Source organism: Panthera uncia (assembly GCF_023721935.1).
Source record: "Panthera uncia isolate 11264 chromosome B3 unlocalized genomic scaffold, Puncia_PCG_1.0 HiC_scaffold_2, whole genome shotgun sequence".
NCBI lineage: Eukaryota > Metazoa > Chordata > Mammalia > Carnivora > Felidae > Panthera > Panthera uncia.
Genome location: NW_026057583.1, coordinates 6,135,296 through 6,161,416, shown reverse-complemented (window position 1 = coordinate 6,161,416; position 26,121 = coordinate 6,135,296). Strand labels below are relative to the sequence as shown.

General features: G+C 58.5%; 1 protein-coding gene across 8 annotated transcripts in view; it reads left to right on the top strand.

Moving 5' to 3' along the window:
• Positions 1-22: 22 nt before the first annotated feature.
• The window catches only part of TBC1D2B (TBC1 domain family member 2B), a 65,755-nt gene continuing 39,656 nt past the window's right edge, over positions 23-26,121 (top strand). For 4 of the 8 annotated variants that reach the window (XM_049614401.1, XM_049614395.1, XM_049614400.1 and 1 more), the window contains exons 1-3: positions 23-358; positions 14,863-15,016; positions 22,561-22,720. In XM_049614401.1, coding sequence (XP_049470358.1) covers positions 41-358; positions 14,863-15,016; positions 22,561-22,720 — 632 coding nt within the window. In that variant the 5' untranslated portion in view covers positions 23-40. Of the gene's footprint in view, positions 359-384; positions 933-2,438; positions 2,528-14,477; positions 14,703-14,862; positions 15,017-22,560; positions 22,721-26,121 lie in introns of those variants that run through there. The other 4 variants (XM_049614399.1, XM_049614396.1, XM_049614397.1 and 1 more) reach the window with 4 other exon arrangements.

The window sequence follows — 26,121 nt, the reverse complement described above, 5'->3', positions numbered from 1 at the left end:
GCGAAGCCGGGGCGGCGGCGGCGGCGGCGGCTGGGCGGCGATGCCGGGGCCCGGGGCGCGGGCCGAGGAGGAGGAGCGGGAGGGCGCGGCGGCGGGGCCGGCGCGGCTGTGCGGCTACCTGCAGAAGCTGTCGGGCAAGGGCCCGCTGCGCGGCTACCGCAGCCGCTGGTTCGTGTTCGACGCGCGCCGCTGCTACCTCTATTACTTCAAGAGCCCGCAGGACGCGCTGCCCCTCGGCCACCTAGACATCGCGGACGCCTGCTTCAGCTACCAGGGCCCCGACGACGCGGCCGAACCCGGCGCCGAGCCGCCCGCGCACTTCCAGGTGCACAGCGCGGGCGCCGTCACGGTGCTCAAGGTGGGAGTGCGCCCCCGCCCCTCCGGCACCCCGGTCGCTTCCCGGCCCCCGCCCCCGGCGCCCCCGTCCCTCCCTGGCGACCCCGGCGCGGGCGCCCCCGTCCCTCCCCTACGCCCGCCCGTCCCTGGAGTCCCCTCCCCTACCGCCCCCGTCCCGGGCGTCCCCGGCCCTCCCCGCCCCTGGCGCCCACGTCCCTCCCTTCCCCGCCCGCCCCGGGGCCCAGCGGACCCGGGCTTGGGGCTGCGGGCTGCGCAGTGTCCGGACCCGTCCTTCGCCCCCGCCGCTCTCTTGGGCTCCCCGCGCCCTCCCGGGAGTTCGCGACTGAGGGCTCCTTGACTGGCCTGGGTTACGACCCTTTTGTGCCTCCGCTGCCTCTTTTGTACCGTGGGGGTAACGGTGCGTCTCCCTCGTGGGGCGTGGGGTTGGGTGGGATCCGCCGGTTGCCCTCGCGCGGCACACAGTCGGGGGCGGCGGGGCCCTTAGAGGTCACTCACTGCAGCCCCTCCTGGCGGGCAGGGGCGCTCTGTCGGGGTCGCACAGCCCGAAAGTGGCGGAGCCTGTTTTCTGGGGAGAGGTGGGAAGGGGTTGCTTTAACCGGGTCCGCCCGAGCAAGGCTTCCTTAATCTTGTAGCCGAGACGGGGTGGGAGACACACGGGCCTCCCCGCCCTCAGGTCCCGGGGGCCCTCCTGCTGAAGCCCGCATCTCCTTCCTGGCCTCGGCCCCCGCCCCCCTCCCCGAGCCCCCACCCTCAACCGTCTTCCGTGTCGCGGAGCAGCAGGGCTGCGCGTCCCGGCCAAGTGCAGAGCGGCGGGGGCCTTGCGGAGTCCCTGGGCCTGGTGAGCGCACAGCTGTTGCCGGACCTCCGAGCCGAGCCGGCAGCAGCTGGAGCTGGAGCTGGAGCCATTCTCAGAGCCGCCTCAGCTCAGCTGTTGCGGTTCAAGCAGACTCTGCGTCCTGGGTTCTTCCAGGCCCTTCCACACCGCTCCAAGTGGGTGCAGACGGCCTGTTCCTCCAGAGGAAGCCAGGCAGGGCTGCAGTTCAGCTCAGGCTGACTTAGAAACCGTTTGTATAAACTTGGGAATGACTCCAGGAGCACCCGGACTTGTGCCAGAGAAAGGCTTGTCCTCACTGCGTGCGGACGGCCCTGCGTCAGATGCGTTTACTGTGGGATTGTTTGTTGAAGAACGAAATAGAGCATCCTCTTTCAGATTGTCTTAGCGGACTTCCGAGTCCTCTATGAGGTTTGTCATTTAGAAAAATGCGAATAAATGTCGGTGTGGACCTGAGTGGGGCTTTGAGGTTGAGCCTGAAGACTGTGGTGGGAGAGGTGAGTGGTCTGGAACTCGCCCGGGACTGCCGTGCGCTTGTGCTGGGCGGCTTACGCCACCCGTCTGTCCCAGTGTCCTTTTCAGTCCAGCGAGAGTCTCCCCTTCCTCGAGTTGTGAGCGTTCAGGAAATGTGGGAAATGGCCGGCGCAGAGCGGGCACCACGCGGCAGCCACGTGAAACCAGCAGTATCCGTGGCCAAATACGTGGTATGGTCATGAAACAGAGTATTATGCAGCAGTGAACGTAAAGAAACAGCTGTCGACACGCTTGGCTCGTGAAACTGAGCAAGAAAAGGTTACAGAATGGTTGCACACAGACGGTACCGTTTACGGACTGGTTGAAAAGGTCACGCAGATGTCTGTGTGGTGAGTGGGGAGCCGCGTGGGGTGATGAGCCCCGGGCTCAGGATGGAGTTTACCCCTTGCCGTGTTTATGTCTAGGACGGGTGGTGGGTGCACCATGCTTCTTACGGTATTCTGTCCACCTTTGTGTGCATTCAGAGTATTTTAAAGAAGGAAATGAGTTTTGATGTGGATTTCGTGTGGATCACCGACTGTGACGAATCTGTAAAGCTGAGGGTCTGCCTTACAGAAACAGTGGGAACGGAGACACAGGCAAGGCCGGGTTCCAGAGCAGGGGCTCACTTGGAGGAGGAATTTTATTGTATAGTGATAACTTTTGAGCTGCGGGCGTAAAACTTCTGTGGTGGTAAAAGTGGAAATTAGTAATTTATGTTCCTCCCACTTTTCAGGTCCGAGAACTGACTCCTGTAAGTGCTGATGCTTCGTTTCAGGGTCCTCGGCCATGGGGGAGCCTCTGACTTGCCGAGGGGAGCCTCAGGTTAGTGAGGAGGCTTTGGCTTCGGCTGGTTGGGTATCATTTTACAGATACCGTTTCTTTTGACAGATGAGTTGAGGAAAAGAAAAATCAGCAGTTTGCTTACTGTGTTATCATGTGTTTCTTGTTCTAAAGCATCTGTCAGCCCTCCCTGGCAAAGCTGTGGTTTCGCTGGCTTTTTCAGAATGTTTTACTGCTTGAGTCTTAATGAAAGCTGATACTGGAATTTCTTGCTAAACTTCTCTATTCCTGAATTCAGGGATCTGATCCAGCGCCTTATTTTACAGATTTTACAGGGAATGGAGGCCAGAGAGGGGCTGTGATTTGCCTGAGATTGGAGGCTAGACTCAGACCCTCTTTGAAAGTAGAGACTCCGGGAATAGTTGAGTGTTCAAAATGCAGAATCTCTAATTGTGTTATCTGTTCTGACAGGTGTACCTTCTTTGACTTTGAATACCAGTGGTTTGGGATTAGATAAGGTGTAGTGGTTTTCCCTTTACTGCGTTTGATTTCTGCCTTTTTCATGTAGTAAAAAGGCACCGGGAACATTCTGCACTTGGGAGTTGGTACAGTGGTCAGGCAGAGGCCGATGCTTCTGGGGCCTGCGAGTCTGGTGTGCTGGAGGCCTCTCCCCGGTGCAGGGGACAGTTGTGGAGCGAGCTGGCGCGCACGGAGGACTGACTGCGGGTAGAACAGAGCAGGAGCCCCTCCCCTCCGCCAGGTCTCTGCAGCCTGGGGCGCTCCGGGCATCACCAGACTGCCAGCACATGCATCCCCTCCCTGGGCCCCTTTCTTGGAGCTGTTTGGCGCTCAAACGGACGTGGTGTCGGTTTCTGAATCACACGCAACTACACAGGCATGCGTCCTTATTCTTAACCCGCTTTTGTGGGAAGGATGCACATTTCTCTGGTGTTGAAACCGCTCTCGGCTTAATGACAGGCATGTGTTAGCTCGGGGGAGCCTGGTGTGTCCCACACAGAATGGAGGCGCTGAACCGGCCTTCTGGGCTGAATGGTTCCGCTCGGCTGTCGGGCCCTAGAGGTCCGCTCGGCGGTCTTAAAGTGTCATTTAGCTGTTTTATCAAGACCTGACTTCTCATGGGTTCGTCTCGGTCTCCCAGTTAATAAGCTCCTGAGAAGCAGGTGCTGTGTCATCGTGTGATGTCACCGTGGCTTCCTCTGACCCACCGCCCACGGCGTGGCCTGCACCCCATTTCCTGATGTTTGTATCCTCCCCTCGCGGACGCCGCCCGCAGAGTAGGTGCCCAGGCAGACGTCTGTGGAGTGAAAGCATAGAAGGGGATCACCTTCTGGTTTGGGGGCAGGCCTCGGCCCTCTGGAAGGGTGAGCCAGACCCCTCAGGCGGGCTGACTGTCGTGGCGTGCAGCACCCACGAATACGACAGGCGTCCGCTCTTCAGAGAGCCTCGCCCCGATTCCGGCTGGTCCCGATTTTCGGTCTGTCGTGTTTCATGTCCGTGGCTGGACTCTGAGGAGCTGGTGTAGTTGGAGGGGGAAGGTTTTAAGGACAAGGCCACAGAGTAAATATTTTAGGTCTCATAACCATGCTGTTTCTCTGACTGCTTCACTCTCATGGGACAGAAACAACCAAAAAGCGAGCGTGGCAGCATTTCTATAATTTTTATCTGTGGACTGAGATTTGAATTTCATGTGATTTTCACATGTCGCAAAATATGTTCTTTCTGTCTTTTTCCCGCAACCATTTAATAGTGTAAAAACCATTCCCGGCTCATAGGTGTATGAAAATAGGCGGTGGGCTGGGGGTGGCCCTGGGCTGGGGTTGCTTGAACCTCCTGTTTCAGGAGGGCCTGGGGCACTTCTCGTCCACTCACTCGTTCCCTCTGCTTAGGCCCTGGGGGCTCAGCTGAACAAAACAAGTCCTGTCCCTGTGGGGCTTTCTGGATGGTGGGGAGATACAGATAACACCAACCAGTGCTGCACACTGTGGAGGGGACAGGGGTCCCAGTGTGTGTTTGGGGGGCGCTGGGAAAGACTTGCAGGGGTGGAGGGGGAAGGTAATGACGGGGGAATGCCAACGAGGGCCAGGTGTCAGCCAGGGAGATGGGGGGCACAGCTTTTGGCAGGGGAGGCCTTTGGGGCTGAGGCCACAGGAACCGGCAGTTTTCAGCAGGGGTTCAACCTTGTTTTTTCCTCTTCCACACTGGTGGTTGGGTCGTGTCTGATATTTTCATCTAGGTACGTTGGACGATTATCTAGTCTGCGTAGTAAGGGTTGAAGCGTTTATGTCCCACGCTGGCAGGAAGGTTTGAATTGTGAGGCTGGACATACGGTTGCCCTGTGCTTCTTAAGCACTGCATTTTGGGGGCAGCGGGGTCTGGGAAGCTGCCCCACCCCGTGGACTGCCTTTGCTAGAACATTCCCAAATCCACCTTCACCAAATTCTCTCCTGTTCCACTTTATCTGCTCGTATGCACGTTACCAGTTTCCTTCCCCTTTGGACGTGGCCGTTTCCCCGAGAAGAGGAGGGCCGAACGCGTCCGGGGTTGAGGTGTGGACACCAAGTGCTCACGGAGGCTTCGGAGGGGCGGACAGGTGTCCTTGTTCGGGCGCCTTTACCCATCAGCCGCTGGGTTTCAGTCTTCCTGTCTGATCAGAGCGAAATCCCTCCAAGGAAAGCAAAGAACCCTGTTATTGTAGAAATGACTCTCGAAGTGGGGCTTAATTAGGAACCATCATTTCTCTTACAGGTTTATGCGGTAGGGTCTGGGTGACACCGGGGTGGGCATCTGCCTACACCCCCGAGGTCCAGTCCTCAGCTGTCGCAGAGTGAGCGCAGTATGGATGGCGACGCTTCTAACTCACGCCCCTTAAGCCCCTAAATACTCGGCCTGCAGCGGTCGGTGACGTGCGAGGCCCCCTGGGTGGGAAGAGGCCAGGACCATCCCTGGGGAGCCTGCGGATCCCACAATTTCCCAGATAAGCTGTAGCTCACCAGGCCGCTCCGGAAACCCTGAGCAGACAGAGGTTCGGTGCTGTCGCTCCTGGAGGTGGGTCCAGTCCGGTTCGGGTATTGGAGTGCCGATGCTGTGTCCTACCAGGGTACGTGGCCGTGGGCAGAGACTGTCTGGGAGCACTGCCTCCCCAGCATTCAGGGGAGTGAGGCGTGTTGCAGATGCTCGGTGTGACCGGATGCTCCTGTCGCAGTGTCTGTGTGGTCATCAGCGAGTATCTCAAGAGCATCTGCTGTACTGTAAGGTTATGCTTTTCCTGCAGATGTGGCGATAGTTTTTCCATGCATTTAAGAAACTATAGTATCGGGACTTGAAAAATAGTCTAGCACCCGATGCCTTTGGAAAACCTTTGCAGAGAAGCCGTGTTTGGCTGCAGGATTCAGCACTGGGCGTGAAGGTGGGATGCCTGCCGGTGTCTTGATTCTGGGGAACGGGGGTGGCATCTTCCCAGAGTAAGCGAACAGGAAGGGTCCTGTATGTGCAGGACCGATTTGCATGTGGCCCGGAGCCAGACGTCTGTAGTCTGTGTGATAATCCTGTGACTGCTGCAGCATTGGGGAGACCTTGTGACGGTCATCGAGGGCTCCCCGCAGGAGGTCGGCCGGGCAGTGGTTGGGTTTTGGTACGATTGCGTAGCTGCTCACAGACGGAGCTCTTGGGCCAGCGGGACGTGTTCCCAGTCATTTGCTTACCTTTCCCAGGCTGATTTTGTGGGAGAACCGGAATCTGGTGGGGAGGGGTCCAGAGCCGAGTCCTTCAGACTTCCGGCCCTTCCCAGGCCCCCCAGAAGGGAGCAGTGCTCCGTGAGCCCCTCAGAACGGGTCTGAGTGTCGGATGGCAGGCCTGGTGGTGGATGGGGGTGGGCAAGGCCGTGCCATCAGAGGTGTTCACCTTGCATTATAGGAATTATTTGTAGGCAGGGGGTCCGATTTCCCTGTCCCTTCAGCTCTGTGATGTCGAGGAAAGACTGTGCTTGCAGACAAGGTGGCCCGACTTTCCAGGAGTGATGCGGTCAGTCAGCCTTTCGCCTAACGGATCTTGTCGAGCGAGGCCATGATGGGCGCCTGGTGAGAGTCAGGCGCTGTCTCTGGCCTCGGGGAGCTTGTCCTGTCCTGTTCTGAGGTGTGATTGGGGCATTGTCCTCAGTGGCTCTGTGGGTCGGAGGAAGTCATGACGTGCTTTTGCTCTAAGGGTCATTTATCCCCGAGTCAGGATTGCTCGGGCCCTCAGAGGGCAGCGTGCCCTGACCCCGGGGGCCGAGTGAGGGATTGGGGTCCCGTAGGGGGGCGGCAGCCGCTTGGGCGCTAGAGTCTTCCCCAGACACACGAGGGATGCGTCATTATCTAAACCTAGCAGTTTGTGGCACTTGCTTCGTATTTCGACTTTAATCCATTGGTAGGAAGTTAGGCTCACGTGTAGCGGGTGGTGCACAGACACCTGAACCGCCCTGTACCCAGTCCGTGCTGCAGCCTAGGCTTAAGAGGATTAGCCACGGGAGATTTGGAAATGGACGGTGTGGACGATAAGCTTCCCCATGGGGCTGCCTTAGCAGCGAGTGAGGCGGTGGTGTCTCCCGGCAGGGACGAGGCGTGTGCCAGAGGGGGACAGACCTCTGCTGCCTGGGAGCCGTGCCCGGCGCCCCCGCAGACCCTGTCCCAGTGGTCTTTCTTTCAAGTGTGCTGTTTAAAGGAAGCATCTTTTTCGGAACCGTGGTTCTCAAACTGCATGTAGGAAAGGAGCCTCCTGGGATCCTGTTCCTGCACACTGTCGGTCCTGCCCCAGGGATCCTGACTCGGTTGGTAGGCCAGAGTGCACCTCGGGAATCCGCATGTTTATCCGTCACCCCGGCCCTCCCGCTGCAGCTCTGGGGGCCTCTCTTCGGGAACCACTGCCGTCCTCCGGATCATGACTGAGCCTTCCCCCGGCTGTGAAGTCCAGAGGGGCCGGGCTGCTGATGGTTTTCTGTGCAACTGGAAGCAGTTGTGTGGACGGAGACCAGTGAGGCGTGAGCCCCTTACCCTCAGGTTGACGCCCTGTGGTTTCTGCCTGCACATCTGCTTTGCATTCTGAGTTTCTATGAGCAGTGGTTTGGGGCCTGGCACCCCGCCCCAATTCCCCCAGGCCCTGAGGTTTGTGTCTCCTGGACCGGTAGTGCTGCCCAGCGTCCTGGGGGTATTTCTGGGGGGTGCGGTTTAGTGATCGACTCCACTGAGGAGCTCATAAGGACTTGTAGAGTCCCCAGATTCTCACCCAGCAAAGGGTGAGTAACAGAGTGGCCTGGGGGAGCCACCCAACACTTTCCTGAGACACCAGCTCTGCCCAGAAGACTGTTAGAAATCATCATGCCTCCCAGATGGCTCGCAAACTCGCTTAAAGGGTAGGATCTCTGGTGCCACGTTCCCCTGACCGCCCCGGGTCTCTGGTGTGTGGGGCCTGGAGCCTCCCCTTCCCAAGCCCCAGTTCCTAAAACTTCATATTAAGTCATTCATTCCTGTGTCCTATTTTTTTTTTTAAGTTTATTTATTTTGAGAGAGAGCGTGGGGAGGGGGAGAGAGAGAATCCCAAGCAGGCTCTGTGCTGTCAGGACAGAACCAGATGCGGAGCTTGATCCCAAGAACCGTGAGATCAAGAGTCTGACTCTTGCAGCGCCTGGGTGGCTCAGTCGGTTAAGCGTTTGACTTCAGCTTAGGTCACGATCTCGCAGTCTGTGAGTTCGAGCCCCACATCAGGCTCTGTGCTGACAGCTCGGAGCCTGGAGCCTGCTTCCGATTCTGTCTTCCTCTGTCTCTGCCCCTCCCCTGCTCATGCTCTGGTCTTTCTCTCTCAAAAATAAATAACCATTAAAAAAATTTTTTTATAAAAAAGAGTCCGACACTTAACCGACTGAACCACTCACGTGCCCCTCCCGTGTCCTACTTTTAAGTTAAAAACTGAAGCCCGAACAGCGCAGTGCTGTGTGGTGTGTGGAAACATCATAGGCAGGGTGGTGCGGGGCTGTCCGCGGGCTGCTGGCTGTGGCTGCAGTCTCTATTTCTCCTGAGTCCATAAAACCCTGGCTCTCCCTGATTGTGCAATAGCAGAGCTGATAGGGAGCCACAGGAATGCAACCCTGTGGCCACTGGGAGGCCACGTGCCCCTTTCTCTCTGAAACAGAAAGCGCCTTGGCGGGCTTCCGTACTTCCTGCGGGGAGAGCAGACCCAGAGAGCGGCCTTGCCCTTTTCTTGGCGAAGTCCATCACCTGGCCCGGCCCCCCACGATCCCTTATCTGTGGTGCCGCCTCGTCTGTGAGCGTGCATTTGCTTTGCCGCGTTCCTTGTCTGGGCCCTCCTTCCCTGACCCTTGCCCTCGGTTGCTCATCTCTGTGACATCGTTGAAGCTGGAAAGATGTCAGCTGACAGGTGGGTTTGTCTCAGGGGATTTGCTCTTTGAAAGAGGGTGCTCGAGTGGTGAAGGGGGAACCCCTCTGGTGTCTGTGTCCCCGAGTGGGTGGGAGGTGGGGTCTGGGTTCTTGCCCAGCCTTTGAACAGGATGGAGACCACAACTCATGTAATTCTTTTCATAGCTAACGTGAAAATGCTCATTTCGAGTTAGCAGTTTGAAAAGGTAGGAGGTATGTGCTCGTGGCACCCGCCAGAGGACGAAGGTCGGTGCAGACGCGTCCGCTTTCCGGGGGCCGGAGGGCCCGCACGGACGCCCTTCTCCGTGTCTGCCACTGGCGTGGACACAGGCTTCAGCACCCTCCCAGGGAACAACTACATCTGTTTCATTGGTACGGGGCCAGATCTCCTGAGATCCTGGCCAGGCTCGTGATTTCGAAACATTCAGAAGAAAATTTGGAACCTAAAGTTATTTATCAGATTTGGGTTGTCGGTTTTTCCTCTGAGTCTTCTATCATCAGACCACTTACAATATTCTTGTGCTTTTTATTCCTTATGGAAGAATTACCTTAGATGCGCCTTGGGGATCTAGGTCTTTTCCAGACTTAAGAAACAAGATTCCCTCGTGACAAAAAGACATCGTGTCCTTTTAAGCAACGTGGCCGGAGAGGTGCAGACCGAGTCCGTCCCTCTGGGCACCCTCCTTTCTGTGGCTCTTCGGAGACTGGTGATCACGCCGATTCTTCCCGCCCTGCAGACGTGGGTGGGCCCCGACCTTCTGGGGAGGAGCCCAGGGCCTGCACTCTGAGCGCCCGACCGACATGCTGTGTCGTCACATAGGGCAAGACGGGTCTTGCCAAGGACGGCAGGTGGGATGTCTGGACCGGGGCTTGAGGCGTGCATCGGAGTTCGCAGGTGGTTGGTGGGGCAGGAGGAGCGCGGGCTGTGGAAGCCAACTTGGGCTCTGCTTGCCTGTGGTGTGGGGAGGGCTGCCGTTCCGCGGAGTGGGGTGAGGCGTGGGCCGGTTAGCGTGCGCACTGCACGGGCCCGCGGAAGCCAGCAGAGTCTTGAAGCTTGGGGTGCGTGTGACCTCACCGGGTGGGCGTGAGAAGAGGCTTTGGGGCACGCTGCCGCCGCGGGGGGCCGAGGCGGATGAGCCAGGAGAATGCCAGGGAGCGCGAGCCGGGAGCTGGACAGACCTTGACCTTGGAGAGCTGGCGACACCCTCAGGCTGGAGAGCGGCTTCTGTCTTCCGCGCCTCGTGCGTCGCGCACGGCGCTCCCGTCGTTCCCCGCAGTGGGTCCGCAAGTCGCGTGCTCAGCTCAGAGTCGTGGCTGAGAGCGTCCAGTAGACCCTGCGGACCGACGGCCGTGCTCCCTGGGACCCCGCTCTGTGTCGCCCCTGGCGCGGAAGCTACCTTTGGCGCGAACCGCTCCGGATTTTACGTTCACCGTGTCAGTATTCGGGAGGAGCCGCGGGGAGATGCGGAGATGGGCGCGGTCGTCTTCCTCCTCTTCGAGGGACAGACGCGGGACAGACGCGGGCTGGAGCTCTGGCGGGGCCAGCCAGCGAGGTCTTGGGTGGCGGAGGGGACGCGGGTCGTGGCTGCCCAGGGAGCTGCTTGTGGGGCCCCGTTCTGAGCCGGACGTGCGCGACCTCCTGTGACCCTCAGAGCCGGCTCAGCAGGTCGGTTCCTCCCTTCCCGTCCCATCCGCCGGCCGGTTGCACACGTTGCCTAACAGCACGCGGCACGGGGGTAGGAGGGGGTGGGGGGTGGGTGGACAGTGAGACTCCAGGCACCGTGCGCAAGCCCGGGCTCAGCGGGTGATACCACCCTGGCCGCATGTGCCCAGGGTTCAGGTTGATGTCTGGCACGTGGCCCGTGCTCACGTGACAGCGCACCCCCTCCCCCCTCCCCCTCCCCCCCCGTCGCCCACGTGCACGTCACGTGGAGGCCCAACGTGTTCTTCCGGCGTGTGTTTATGCACGAAGAGCGCGTGAGAGGACGCACCCCGCAAGGTCAAGTTCGTTTCCCTCTTTTTCCTCCTTTCCCACATTTTGCACAGCAGATGCGGATTGTTACTATTCTTTGAAATAAAAGTCTAGAAAGACAGATACCATATGTTTTCACTCTTATGTGGATCCTGAGAAACTTAACAGAAGACCAGGGGGGAGGGGAAGGGGAAAAAAGGGAGGGAGGGAGCCAAACCATAGGAGACTCTTGAAAACTGAGAACAATCTGAGGGTCGATGGGGGGTGGGAGGGAGGGGTGGGTGGGTGATGGGCATTGAGGAGGACACCAGTTGGGATGAGCACTGGGTGTTGTATGGAAACCAATTTGACAAATTTCATATTAAAAAAAATGAAAGTCTAAAGTACAATGTTTTTTTAAAATGTTTATTTTTGAGAGAGAGCATGAGTGGGGGAGGGGACGCGTAGCCGTTTCCTCTGCCTGCCTTCTCGGGACTAGAAAGGTCTCTGCGGTCCACAATTACGGGCATGTTGCAGTAGCCACGGCTCCTTTGTTGCCTGGACAGGAATCAGCCCCGTGACGCGCTCCGCCCGGGGGGTCCGTCTGTCCCTGTGGCTCGCAGTCCGGGGCTCTTCCCTGGTGCGCAGGGCCCTCGGGGCCTCCGGGACACTTCACGGGCGCGGCTCACGGCTCGGCGGGAACCTTCCCCCGAATTCTTGCCGACGCTCGGCGGAGCCAAGTCAGCCCTTGCATCTACGAGGTTCCTGTCGCCAGAGGCAGAAAGAAACAAACTTGATTTTAATCCTTTAGGCGTTTCCTGGTGACTTAAATGACTTTTGTTGTACATTCAAATCGTGAATCAAATTTGAATCCATTTTCTTCTCTTCCAAACTTTTAACCGGTTGTCCTGATGCCATTGCTCAATAACTAAGGTCTTTTCCCTGCTGATTTTCCTTGAAGTGCGACATTTGGTATCTGCTCTGTGTTCGATTTGCTGGCCGCGCGGGCCTTTGTCACGCGCTTCCCAGCCTCGTAGGGCACAGCCCCAGGCCTTGTGGTTTTTGTTCAGAATCTTGCAGGTTAAACTGCAGATGAATTTCAGAATTTCTGTGCTGTGCTTTGAAGAGCTCCTTTAGAATTTTGACCGGATTTTTGGGAAGTTTCTGTGATGCATGAGGATTTCTTCAACCAGGTATTTCGTAGTTTGATCGTAATTGTGAATCTGACTCTAGCTGGTTGTCGCTGCTGTAAAGGAGACAGCTCACTGGGAGTGTCTCGGGAGACCACGTCTCCCCCAGTTGTGTGCGAACGGCGAGACCTGGCCCACGTTGGCGCTCGGTAAATATTTGTCAAGGGAATGACCAAACATTTGTGTGTGCGTGGCATCGTTCCCTTTTCCTTTTTTGGATGGATAAGTCGAGATAGGTCTCCAGGAAGGTCGCGGAGTCCAAGCAGGTGAGGGTGTGCTTTGATGGGCAGGGACCCTTTACCAGGGAGCGAAGGGCTGGGATCCGGGGGTAGGGGAATGTGGCTGGGGGACAGGGCCTGAGACCCGCCCCTCCCCCAGTAGCACGCCCCCTGCCAGGAGCGTGGGCCCTGAGTGAGCACGTGTTGAAATGAATTCACTTGGACCGATTAATGCAGGACAGTTCTGAGCCCTGGGGACAGAGACAGGCTTGGTGGGGAGTGTCCCGGGGTCCAGGGGAAGGGACAGGTGGGGCCCTGCTCCGTCAGGCGTGGGGGCTTCTGGGTTTGGGGCTGGTGGAGGTCTGGGGACAGAGGCCCGCGGGAGCAGCTAGGGCAGACTAACGAGGGACACGAAAGGAGTGCGCCCGCCTCCGTGGGAAGCTCGCCTCGGGTGCGTGCTGGTGTGAGCTCCGGAGGTAGCGTTTGCGCTGGGCTTTGAGGGACGTGTAGGAGTCACGGAGACCGGTGTTCTGGGAGACTCGGTGTGGCTCCCGTGAGTCTTCAGACAGATGGCGGTCACACGTCTCACGCAGGCACCTTCTGTGTGCTGAGCCGAGCCTGGGCTCTGCCCCTTGCGGCATGATTGGAATGCCCGTGTGGCTCTCCAGAATCTGGGATCAGAGCATTTAAATTGGGGGTGGTGTGGGGCAGGTACCCACTCTCTCCCAGTCCTGCTCCCCACCCCTCTGGCCGGTGGGTGCTTGGCAGATGTGGTGGTGATAGGCTTTAGCACCGACTGGCTCGTTTGTTACCAGCGGGGCTGGAGCTCAGCGGTGAGCTCCTGGTGACAGACTCGCTGGGGTGTTCTGTGACACCACGTCACTTGGGAGTCCGGCTGCCCCGTCCAGGAAGGGCATCTGTGAGACCGCTGAGCCAGGCCTGTTGTTGTGGTCCCTGAAGAGTGTTGGCACCTCTGTAGGTAAAGAACTGAGAGGCCTTCTCAAGTCATAGTGTCCTCGGGAGGAGCAGTGGTGGCTGCCCCACACCCAGGAACCCACTGCCTTTGGCCTGCGTTTCAGTCCTTGAGGCCACTGCCCGCCCCCTGGGTTTCTGCCAACCTTGGCTCTCCAAACGGACTGAATTTACTGTTACCTCTGGACCAGTGCTGTCAACACGAATACGGTACGAGCCATAACAGATGCTTGTACGTTTTCGGATACAGATGAGGTAGCTTTAATATATGTTATTTAATCCACCGTGTCCAAAATTTTCAGTCGTGTGGCACCGGCCGCATTTCGCATGCTCAGCGGCCACTGTGCTGGACCTGGCCGATCGGGACCAACGTTACGTGTCAGACCCAGACTGGACCCGGGCGCCTGAGAGATTTCGTTTGGGATTCTGATTCAATCCGGGCTGAGTCAGGTCGGATCTCCGTTCAGTCCTCCATGCGGGGAGACCAGAGGGAGGACACGGAGGCTGTGCTTCGACTGACGGGGCCGCCCTGCCTGCCAGCCTGCGCTTCTGTCTCTGGTCTGAGCGCCTGACGGCGGGGCCCTCGCGGTCTCCCGTCTCCCTGGTGGCAGCACGCGGGATCGAAGTCGGGGTGCTTTCAGTGATTTCCGGATCCTCTTTACGTATTTATGCTTGCTTGTTCATTATTTTGAGCGAGGGTGCGTGAGTGAGGGAGGGGCAGAGAGGGGGAGAGAGAGAATCCCAGGCAGGTTCCCCACAGTGCAGAGCCCGAAGCGGGGCTCAAACCCACAAACCGTGAGACGATGACCTGAGCTGAAACCAAGAGTTAGGTGCTCCCTGGCTGAGCCTCCCGGGCGCCCCAAAAGGGAAGGAGCCCCAGTCAGTCATTGCCTCGAGGTGGTTTTGCGTGCCTTCCCGACCAGGTTTTTGTAACACGGGTAGTAAGTCAGACGTTGAAAACATGTGACTTTAACGTTTGTTTTTGCCCAGGAATTTAGTGAGAGATACTCACGAGGTTACTGACTGTTCCCCCATCAGACGTTTCCCTTTAAATCGGAGCATTCTCGCGCAAGCACCTCTTTCGCCGTGTCTGCAGGGGCTGGGAGAGAGGCTTGTGACGGGTTCGGTTGCCCTGTGCCCTTTCTGGCACTTGCCGTCCTCGGTGTTAAAAGTTTTAGCCGTTGGACGTGCCGCCCGGTTTTCGGTCTGCAGAGGTATCTGTATGCTCTCCAGGTGCCAACAGCTGCAACTACTGTCGTTTGATGTGACGCGGCCAGGACGCGGCCACACGTGCGCGAGGCGTGAGTTCTCGAGACAGGACGTGTGTGTGTGCAGCGTGAAAGGGCGGCGAGACCATGCCGTCCTCCAGGCTCCCGTGGAGGGTGTCGTGTCATCTTGGGATGTGGGAAGATTCTCATCAGGGCCGGATTCCTGACGTTCGTGCTGTTTACTGGCCGGGTGAGCAAAGCCGCTCACCCTGGCGGGGAGATGTCCTTGGGCTCTTCTTCCTGACGCTCCCCTCGAGGGGCAGGGTGTGTGTCTGTCCTCGCAGGACGGGGTTTGTCCCGGCCCTCGGTCCCGTCGTTGGCCTTGACTCGCTCTCTCCTTCCTCCCGTAGGCTCCTAACCGCCAGCTCATGGCCTACTGGCTGCAGGAGCTCCAGCAGAAGAGGTGGGAGTACTGCAACGGCCTGGACGCCGCCACGTGGGACAGCAGGGCCTCCCCGGCCCCGGGGGACTTCTCGCAGGGTCTGGTAGCCAGAGACAACTCAGGTAAGTCAGAGGCGGGGGGCCGGTGGCACTTCCTTGGGCGTGGCCGCGTGACCGGGCAGGGCAGGACGGCGTAGAAGCCCGGAACGAAAGTAACGGCGATGACCCCTCCGATGGCACTCCTGGCGCCTGCGTGCTTCCTCGCGCAGAATCCCGTTCCACCCGATAACGACCTCGGGGCTCAGCGAGGTCCGTGCCCAGCACCCTGAGCGGATTGGCGATGGGGGTCTGCGGGCCGTGACCCCCGTCCTGACTGCAGGGCCAGACCCCGTGTCTGCCCCGCTGACGTGCTCGTGGCCCGAGGTCACCCGTGTTTGTGTGCGCTTGGTTCTCGACGTGCTTGGCCCGTGACGCCGTCACGTCCCTGAGGGAGAGTGACCGTTAGATGCGATTCCGTATTCTGGGTCTGTGGCATCTCCACGACTCTGGGCGATTCGAAGTGTGGAGGTCACGTGGCTTTACGTTCAAATATCAGACTTACGGCTGCAGGGTCTTCTCGGGCCTGGTGGTGTGGAGGCCCCCACGGAACACAGCAGGTGGCCGTTACTCGCGGACCATCCCCGCAGAGACCGTGGGCGGGCCGTGTTCGTGGCTCCTGTCTCCCCGCGGCGTGGACGGCCGCCGGGAAGAAGCAGGCCGCCGAGGCCGATGCGCCCGCATGTCTTGACGATCAGAGACGCCGATGCCGGAGCCTGGCCAGCGAGGGCCGCTTCTCACGCCTACGGAGACGTGTGGCCCGTGCTTCATGACGCCCGTGGGCCTGCTGGGTCCCCCGCCAGCCGCAGCCGGTCCCGGCATCCGCGCGGCCCTCGTTTCGGACACGGGTGCTGGGACTCCTCCGAGTCTTCCCCCTGCAAACCCGATGTCCTGCCTGCCACGTGTTCCCCGACCACAGTGTCTTCTGCAGCTCGGCTCCGGTCAGTGAGGCACGGCTGAACGTCGGCCACGCCTGTCCGGTGCGTGCTTCTCACGGACACGGACACCGACACGGACACCGACACCGAAGGGACGTCCCTGCGTCTAGTGCCCAGTTCTGTGTCGGCTGGGGTGTTGGGAGCCGCCGTTCTAGGACTTTTGACGAGAAGAGGCTCCGTAGCTCGGCCTGGATGCCGCGTGAGCATTGGAAACACTGCAGGGAAGCGGGCGGACTGGTGCCGCGGGTGCCTTGTGCCCCCGTTTCTTTGTTCAAGTTTATTATAATCTGTGCACCTAACACGGAGCTTGAACTCACAACCCCGAGATCAAGAGTCACAGGCCCCGCTGGCCGAGCCAGCTAGGCACCGCCTGGTTCTTTGTCCTGAGGACGCAGTGGGTCTGACAGACCCAGGGCGCCAGACCGGAAGGAGTAGGTCTGTAACATAAATCCTTCCTTTCTTGGAGCCACGTCTGTGGCCGGGGAGCCGAGGAAGCATCTGAAGCCCACGGCTGGTTCTCTTTATTTGGTTTGGGGCTGAGCGGGGCCTCTGACGTTTGCTTGTTTGTTCAGCAAGGTGGGCACGCAGGGTGGGCCTGGTCCCTCCTCTCGAGACGTTCCGGTCACGCTGTGTGAAGATAAAGTCGGGGAAGCGTGGGACAGGAGGTGTGGGTAGCAGGGGTGCATGGGACGGAACCCACAGCGGGTCCACGGAAGCGGAGTCTAGGCCGGGGCCTGAGGATGACCTGGGGCGGGGGAGGAGTCCAGCGAGGCCCCCCGCGGGTGTCTTTGAGGAGCCAGAGGGGGCCGAGCGGGGTGTGGGGGCGGCGCGAGAGTGCCTCTCCCTGTGGGTTTGGCACTCGGGGCTGCATCCCCAGGGCAGTTCCGTGTGTAGACGTGACTCTCACTGCACACCTGGATTGTGGCACCTAAGGAAAGACAACGGGACTCTGGACCGCAGGGCGGTTGTGAGACTCTTGTCGTGTGGGAAGCCAAGAAGAAGCTGTGTTGTAGCCTTTTTATCATCAGAGAGAGGGCTTGGTCAGAGGATGAAGTGCGTGAGGGCGGGATGGCGGGCGTGGGCAGGATGGCAGGCGTGGGCAGGGCGCCCTGTGATGCCGCTGCAGCCACCGTTGTCTGTGACCCTGATCTGCACGAGGAATGACGCTGTCCCGCTCTGCCTTGTCACCCGCCGTCCGGGGCGCTCCCAGGTGTCCAGCGCCACCCGGACCCGAGCTGCTGGGGGCGGCGTCACGGGCGTGGACACCTCCCGTGGCAAGCAGTGGTGCATCTCGGGAGGCCGCTACGTCGGGTGGGAGAAGCCCCGGAGCCCGGGCTCGTGTTGCGCCTCCAGGGTTTACGGCCCGAGTCCAGTCTCCTGCCGCGAGGTGTCTTCCTGGAGCCGCGGCTCATCTGCACATCACCTTTGGCGCTCGTGTACGAGAGTCAATCAGCAGCCAAGACCACACGGCCCATGAGCCGATAGTACTGCCACCTGGGCCTTCAGGAAGTTGGCCGACCTTGCTCTGGGGCCCCGGGCGCGTCTATCCTTCGGAGCCTCGGTCTGCTCGTCTGGGGGACGGAGAGGGTGGTGCCGTCTCCTCCGGCAGCCTGTGCTCTGGGCAGTGCCGCAAACCTGCCGTTTAGGGACCGTGGAGTCACGGTCTGTGTTTCTGAGGAGTCTGTGGCCCGGCGAGGCCAGGCCGGTTCAGAGGCACAGGGCTGGCCTCAGGAAGCGGAAGGCGCGGCCGTTTCGGGTGCCGGGTTCCGAGGCCAAGTGGGGGCAAGGGTGTTCCCCCCCCCCCCCGCCCCGAGAAAGCTGGACGGACGGTCCAGACCTGCGGTGGCTCGACAAGCAAGAGCACGGTGAGCCGTGGGTCAGACGTGCCGAGTGAGGAAGGGACCTGTAGGCCAGATGGGGGGCTGGGATCGGCCCGGAAACCACGGTGGTCACGGTGAGGGCTGTGGCAGAGCAGGTGGAAAGAGGTGGGCGGCGGGGAGAGCGTGGGGGAGGGGAGGCCCCCTTGCAGCTCTGTTACGCGGGTCAGATGGCAGGCTGCCTGGGGTGCAGATCGCGTCCAGCTGCGGTCGACAGGAAACCTCGCCAACAGGGACGTGTTTGCCTCGCGGTGGGCTGCTTCCCGGCACCGCCGCCCGGTATTCGCCGTCCTTACTGCATCTGCTTTCCTGGTCGGGGGCGGGGCGGGGGGGTGGCGCCCCCGTGTCAGGAGGGAGCCCTCCAACCGAGCCTCAGGAGCTGGGACGCTGCCACGTGGCCTCCCCTGGCCGGAAGCGAGGTGGGGAAGCGGGTGTTGGAGCTGAGCACGTGGCCCGATCAGAACGGGCGTCGGTAAGGAAGGGAAGGCCGCGGTGAGCTCGGAGAGGTGGTGCGCACTGTCCCGCGATCGCCGAGGCTTGTTTTCTGGGGCTCCCGTCTTCCGGGTGAGAGTCTGTTCTCGTGCCTGGGGTCTGTAGCTTCAGGTCAGCCCGGCTGCGGGACGGGGGGACGGCCCGGCTGCCTCCGTCTCCTCTCCTGCCTCTGCCCCGGGGCCTGGCCTCCGGAAGCGCGCCGTGCCTCAGGCTCGGCTCTGCACGTCTCTGTGCTCGCGCGACCGAGACCTAGTTTCGGCACGAAGGAATGCTTTGCGGAGACCTTCCCGGCCGTGGGGCGTGAGGCGGCTGGACCCGCAGGAGGCCCCACGAACAGCCGAGAGCTCGTGGCGAGCGGCGCTCCCGGCTCGTTCTCGCTTCTTTCCCGCGTAAACCGATCGGCAGACGAGCAGGGATGCCAAACTGTGTGCGGCCCGGTGCCTGTCTGCGGACGGGGGCGTACCTGGCGGAAAATGGCAGAACGGACGGGACCACGCGTTTCCCTCTCGGAGGGGGCTCGTGGGGCGGGGCGGCCGTCAGCGGCTCGGAGGAGCCCCACAGCCTGTGCCACGGGCCCGGGCCGATGCGCCCCCGGCCCTGCGGAGCCACGCCAGGTCCACGTGCTCACTTAAGCTGTCCGCCCCGCGAGGTGACCCCAGCAGCGGTGATTCTCTGATCCCGTCCGCAGGGTGCCACAAGTCGCGGTACTCCATGCCGTGTCTGAGAGGCAGCCTGTTCCTGCGGGGGAAGCCCTCAGGACTGAGGGTTGACGCGTCTGTGAACGGGATGCTTTCTGCGACTTCTGCTCTAAAGGGGATTCCTCAAATCACATCGGGAAAGGGAGTGCGTGCCGGAGGTCGGATTCCAGGTGTACCTGGGAGGAGCCTCCTTGGGGCTGCGGGCAGATGGGGTGCAGGTGGGCTGGGGTGGGTGTTTTTGGGGAGGGTGGGGGGAGGTGAGCTGGGGGGGGTTTTGGGGGGGGGGGGGGGGGTGAGCTGGGGGGGTGTTGGGGAGGGTGGGGGAGGTGAGCTGGGGGGGTGTTGGGGGGGGTGGGGTCTGAGTGTCTTGCAGGAGAGGGGAGGTGGTGCAGACCAGAGAGAGGAGCCATCAGCCGGGTGTGGGGCCTCCCCCGCGACTCGGGTCTCTCAGAGGGAGGTGGCAGGACACGCAGGTCAGAGGGCAGGCGCGTGAGCCCCCAGGCCCTCCCGGGCCAGCTCTTCGTCGGCCAGTCATTCACTTGTCGTTCATCTGGTCCCCAGTGGTTACTGGGCCCGTCTTCTCTACTGTTCATGAGACTTCTGTCCGCCGTGGGAGCAGCCAGGCCAGACGTGTGGACCAGCTCCCCCGGGGGCCCTGAGAGCCCCTCCTCGTCGGTGCCTGGGTGGACGCTCTGCTCTCAGGTCTTTCTGTGGCTTCCGACCGCCGCCGCACAGTCTGGAAGACTCGCTCGATGGCGCGGGAAGAAGCTTCTCCTGTCAAGACCCTGCTGGCCCGCTCCCACAGAGATGTCTCTCCTGCAGTGTCTTCTCCGTCACCTGTGGGAATGGCCTTTTCCCATCGCTTCGCCCGCTTTCATGGACGGGGCAGCAGGCCAGGAGTGGGAGAGGAGGGCGGCCGCTGTCAGGACACGTCCGAGTGGGCCGTGGGCCCAGGGCTCCAGGTCCGGGAAGCCGGGGCCACCACGAAGGCGCATGGAAGTGTCCGAAAGGAACAGAAGATGTCTGAACGTGCCGACCGTCCCTCCCGAGCGAAGCCGCAGGATCCCGCACAAGCTGGTGGGTCTGCTCACTGCCATTCAGGACTTCAAGGAAATGCTGCTGTGACCTAGTTTGTGTCCTCGAGGCGGTTCCTGAATGCTGATGTGAGGACTCGTGTGGACGCAAAGCCAGCCGCTCGCTCTGAATTAAGTAAATCTCCTACTGTCTTCTAAACACTGAAAACAAGGCAAACTGACAAGAATAGCCAAAACTGGGAAATTGCTTCTTTTTCACGTTCGGTAATGACTTGCAGCGTCGGTCTGTTCTTCCAGTGCTCTCTCCGGCCCCCGGCCCTTTGCTCCACCCGGGCCCCGGGGCCCAGAGCTCCTCGGGAAGGTTTCCAGTGTGGGCCAGGGGTGCTCTGCGCCCACAGGGGCTGCTCTCTCGCTCCCCCAGCCTGCACAGGAAGGAGAGGCAGCCAGCTCGTCATGGACATGGGTGCAGCGTGCTGTGTTCACCCCCTGGCCCGGCCTGTGGTGCCCTCCCCGAGCGTGTGTGGAAGCCCCCCCCATCAGGGGAGCCCAGGCTTCCGCGTCCCCCGCTCTGGAGGAACAGAGGTGCCTTCTCACAGCTGTGGTCGCTGCACCTGCTGTGTCCGTCTTCCAGGGCACAGGCTACTTCTCTCCGGCCCTGGCTCTGGGCTCAGTGTCTTAATAGATGAGGCAGGTACAGGGGACTGGGCCCGATTAATAGTATTTGAACTTGTTTGTTTACTGGAACTCTTTCCAGGTGAAATCTTAGGGGGACTTCAGTCTATAAAGAGTGAAGAGGAAGGCGGCGGTTGGAGCCTAGGATGAGATCCTTCAGGAATGCGTCTTTGGGGACCGTAGGGCCCTGGAGGCCAGGGGCTCAGTGCATCCTGCTTGATGTCTTGTTATTCTGTGTCTCTTTGCGAGATGGGTTCCCGTGGGGGGCAGGTGCTTGGTCTTGTCTGAGGTACCCTGAGCACGTGGCATTCGCCATGTGGCAGTAATTTGGAACCAAGAGGTGGGAATCCGTGGTCACTGGCAACTTCTGGCTGCCTTCCTGGAGTCTCGTAAGCCGTTGCCAGCCCACGTGTTTTCTGTCTCCCGACACCCCTCCTGCTTTGCCTGCTCAGAACCCTGCCCGAGCTGCGTGCTGACCCTCGGGGCCGGAGCCACGTTCCCTGGAAGGGCACACAACCATCCTTCTTTGTGTCACACTCGGAGCCCTTCTCAGGCTGCCGAGGTCAGTCAGTGAGCCGTCTGCACAGCAAGAGCCCAGGGCCTGCGGCCCCGCGTTCCCTGCACGCGTGCTCAGCGCGCTCCACAGACACCCGGCCCGAGCCTCTCCGGTCCTGCACTCCTCTGACCAGAAGCAGCCTTTTCCTCAACGTCCATGTTCAGCAGGCCGTTCTGAGTTTGCTTTCACGGAGAAGAACGGTTGATAATGGCAGTGTGCAGGCGCTTCAGGAAAGGGCAGCATAGAGCCAACTGTATCCGGCTCGCTTCTGTTTGCAAACATGCCCCGACGCCCTGTTCTCAGGAAGAAGGGTGCCGTGTGGGAGAGTACAGAGTATTTGTAGTCGGGTACATTTTTGTCAGATCTTTAGAATAAGTTTTTATTGGGGCACCTCGGTGGCTCAGTCGTTTAAGCGTCTGACTCTTGACCTTGGCTCAGGTCACGATATCACGGTTTGTGAGTTCGAGCCCCATGTAGGGCTCTGCACTGACAGTGGGGAGCCTGCTTGGGATTCTCCCTCTTCCTTTCTCAAAAGTAAATATATGTTTAAAAGAAGATTCTTCAAAAAAATAAGTTTTTATTGGAATTTTTACACAAAGAGAGAATACTATAATATCATCCCCGTGTTTACTGGGTAATTCCCACAATTAATATTTCCTGGACCTGTGCTGGTTCATGGACAGCCCTGCCCACTTTGTGTTTATTTGAAGCAAATGTTATTATTTCTTAAATAACCAAATATAGTTATTTTAAAGCAAATCCCAGACATCGTACTGTTTCAACCTTTAGTACTTCAGAAGCTTCCATTTTAAAGCTATTCTGAAATCTGGTCATGATTTAGCATCAGTGCTTCTGTGACTTTAGTGAGCCGCTCCCCTGGGAGGTGCACACCTGTTGTCTCAGGGTCACGATTGCAGATATTAGCAAACGTGTGCGGGATACTCCTGTTCCCCTGTTTTCTCGGGGAGAGACTGGTAGTGTAAGCTGATCTGTACTTTGCTTTTTCACCCTACTGGCCCGTCCCGGGGGTTGCTCCTTATCACTGCGGTGAGCGCGCTGGGCCACGGCTCTGTGCCAGCTTGCTGATCTGCAGGACCACGGAGGGGACCCTGGCTCTCCTGTCCTGGGCACGTGGTGCCTTGAGGCATGTCACAGCCTTTCTGTGACAAACACGGAAGTACTCTAGGCGACCGCGGCTGCACAAGCTGCACCCTGCCGTGCAGGTGACGTTACGAGTACCCTGTAGCGTGCCGTGTCCCACGTGGGAGCTCTGAGGAACTGACGTTTGTTTGCCTGTCTTTCAGATGTAATTTACCCGCACCCAGATGCCTCTGCAGAAAAAGCCAGAAATGTCCTCGCTGTGGAAACCGCCCCCGGAGAGCTGGAGCAAGCAGCTCACCAGCCAGCCGCAGGGCACCCCAATTCCAGTAATTTCTCTTTCAAACAGTGGGGCACTGAGCTCAAGTGAGTCTTTGGAAAGCAACGTATGAAACTGAACGTGGGTTATTTCTGATGACGTGTTATAATTTTATATATGAAATTGCAAAGCTGCCTTACATTTACGAGGGTCTTTGTCAAGATCGTTTCAGGTACTTGGTTATTTTTCTAGCTTGTAGAAAGCGCCTGTCATGTGGCTCATACTGTGCCAAATGTTTTCACACCTGTGGTGTGTTTTAATTCGCTTGACTCTGTGAGGTCAGATGGTCGAGTTCTGCAGAAACAGACCGGCTCGGGAAGAGTCCTTGTCTGGGGTCTCCAGGCCCCCAGGCTGCCCGTCCAACAGTCTTCCCGGGGAGCCAGCCCCCTCCCCAGGCCCCCAGGGTTGCCCCAGGGTGCGGGCTCGAGTGAGGGAGAGGGGAGGGGAGGTGGGCTCGTGTGTGTTTGTGTTTTTAAGAAATGCTTTGTTGAGATACGACTCCTGGACCGTCCAACTCACCCATTTAAAATGTACAGCGCAGTGGTTTTTTTTTTTTTTTTTTTAATTTTTTTTTTCAACGTTTTTTATTTTATTTTTGGGACAGAGAGAGACAGAGCATGAACTGGGGAGGGGCAGAGAGAGAGGGAGACACAGAATCGGAAACAGGCTCCAGGCTCCGAGCCATCAGCCCAGAGCCTGATGCGGGGCTCGAACTCACGGACCGCGAGATCGTGACCTGGCTGAAGTCGGACGCTTAACCGACTGCGCCACCCAGGCGCCCCCAGCGCAGTGGTTTTTAGTGCATCCGCACGGTTGGACAGCCGTCACCGTGGTCAGTTACGGGGCAGTTCCGTCACCCCGAAAAGAAAGCCGCTAGCAACCTCTTCCCATTTCCCCGCAGCCCTGTGTCCACTAATTCACTTTTTGTGGCTGTGGGTTTGCCTGCCCTGGACGTTTCGTGTAAATGGCCTCCCGCGTGGGAGACTTGGTGCCTGCCTGGCTCCTTCCACCGAGCAGACGTTTTCCGGTCCGTCTGTGTTCTGGCAGCTGTTAGCACTTCGTTTCTCTTTATTGTGGAAAACGCTCCGTTGTTCGGAGAGACCACGTTCTGTGTGTCCGCTCTTCTGGTGACGCACATGTGGGCCGTTTCTCTTTGTGGTTGCTGTGAGCGGTGCTGCCGGGGCACCGGGTCCACGGGGGACGTGTGGTTGTCCCTGTTGGGTACGTACCCGGAGAGGAACTGCCGGGTCGTCTGGGGACTCTGGGTTTATGTGAGGACCTGCGGCGTGGTCCCCACATCCTCACCGGAGCCCGTTACCCTCCTTGTGGTTCCCGCCGTCGTTGGTGGTGAAGTACGGGCTCGTGGTTGTGACGTGCATTTCCCTGGTGACTGACGATATCAGGAAGCTTCATGTGCCTGTGGGCCACTTGGGAATCTTCGGAAAGACCTCTGCTCAGATCCTTTGTCCGCTTTTAACTGCGTTGTCTTCTTTTTTTAATTTTTATTTAAAATTTTCGTTTTTAGGTATTTTATTTATTTTTGAGAGAGAGCACAAACCGGGGAGGGCAGAGAGAGGGAGACAGAGGATCCAAAACTTGGATGAACTGGGGCTTGAACTAACAAACCACCAGATCATGACCTGAGCTGGTCAGACACTCAACCCGGCCACCCAGGCACCCTTTTTTTTTTAATACTTAATTTTTTAAGGGAGGCTTTAGGGTGACGGTAAACTTGAGAGGAAGCTAGAGATCTTTATACATCCCTTTCCCCACACGTGTGTACCCCCACCCCCATTATCACCAGAGAGGAACATCTTTTACCAAGGATGAGCCTGCGTTAATTGTAATGACCCAGAGTCCACGGCTTACGTTAGGGTCACTGTTGGTGGTGTGGGTTCTGTGTGTCTGGACACACGTATAATGACACACATCCAGCAGAGTATTATACAGAGTATTTTCTCTGGCCTAAAATTTCTCTGTGCTCTTGCTTTGTCCGGAATGTCGATTTTGTTGGAATCATAGAGGGTTGGCCTTTTCAGATTGGCTTCTTGCGCCGAGTAATACGCGTTTAAGTTTCCTCCGTGTCTTTTGAGCCTGATGGCTCATTCGTTTTTAGTGCTGAGTCATATTCCGTTGTCTAGGTGGAGACGGTTTATTAATCCACTCACCTGCTGAAGGACATCTTCGTTGCTCCCAAGTTTCGGCGATTATGAACAAAGCTGCCGTAGACATCCGCGTGCAGGTTTTCGTGTGGACGTGACTTTTCAGCTCCTTTGGGTAAACGCCACGGAGCGTGATTGCCGGATTGTGTGTAAGAGTGTGTGCGCTTTTGTCAGAAACTGCCGACTGTCTTCCCAAGGGGCCGCCCCGTGTTCCCGCCAGCGGAGAATGGGGGTTCCCGTCGCTGCACGTCCCCGTCAGCGTCTGGTGTTGTCGTGGTTCCAGATTTTGGCCATTCTTCCAGATGCGTGGTGGTGGCTCCCTCATGTTTTCGTTTGCGTTTCCCTGGTGACCTGTGACGTGGAACATCGTTCTTTACGCTTACGTGGCGTCGTATATCTTCCGCGGTGGGGCGTCTGTTAAGGTGTTTGGCCCACTTGTAATGGATTGTCCGTTTTCTTATCGTTGAGTTTTAAGAGTTCTTTGTGTGTTTTGCATAACAGTCCTTTGTCAGATGTGTCTCGCGCAAACGTTTTCTCCCGGTCTGTGGCTTGTCTTCTAATTTCTTGACTGTGTGTTTCACAGAGCGGATGGTTTTAATTTTAATGAAGTCCAGTGAAACGTTATTTCTTTCACGAGTTGTGTCTTTGGTGTTGCATCTAAAAAGGCATCACCACACCTAAGGTCGTCGGGGTTTTCTCTTCCGTGATCTTCCGGGAGTTTTCTAGTTTTGCATTTTACATTTTGGTCTCTGGCCCATTTTGAGTGGATTTTTGCGAAGGGCGTAAGGTCCGCATCTAAATTCGTTAATCTGCACGTGGACGGCCAGCTGTTCCGGCACCGTTTGTTGGAGGGACTGTCTTGGCTCCTTTGTACCCCCTTGGCTGCTCTGTCAAAGATTGATGGGTCGTATTCATGGGGGGTTATTTCTGAGCTCTTCACTCTGTTCCATCCACGTCTGTGTCTGTTCTTACTCTTGGTGCCACACAGTTTTGACGGCTGCAGGTCTACACTGTACTGAGTCTCCAAGTCGGGTAGTGTTAGTCCTCCGGCTTTGGTCTTCTTCAGTATCGCGAAGAATTTGAGTCTTTCGCCTCTTCATCTAAACTTGAGAATCAGTTTGTTGATAGCCACAGAATAACCGGCTGGGATTTTGGCTGGGGTCTCACTGCGTCTGTAGATCGATTTTGGAAGAACTGACCTCTGGACAATACTGAGCCTTCCTGCCCACGAACATGGACTATGTCCATAATTTTGTTCTTCTTTGATTTCATTAACCCGTTTTATA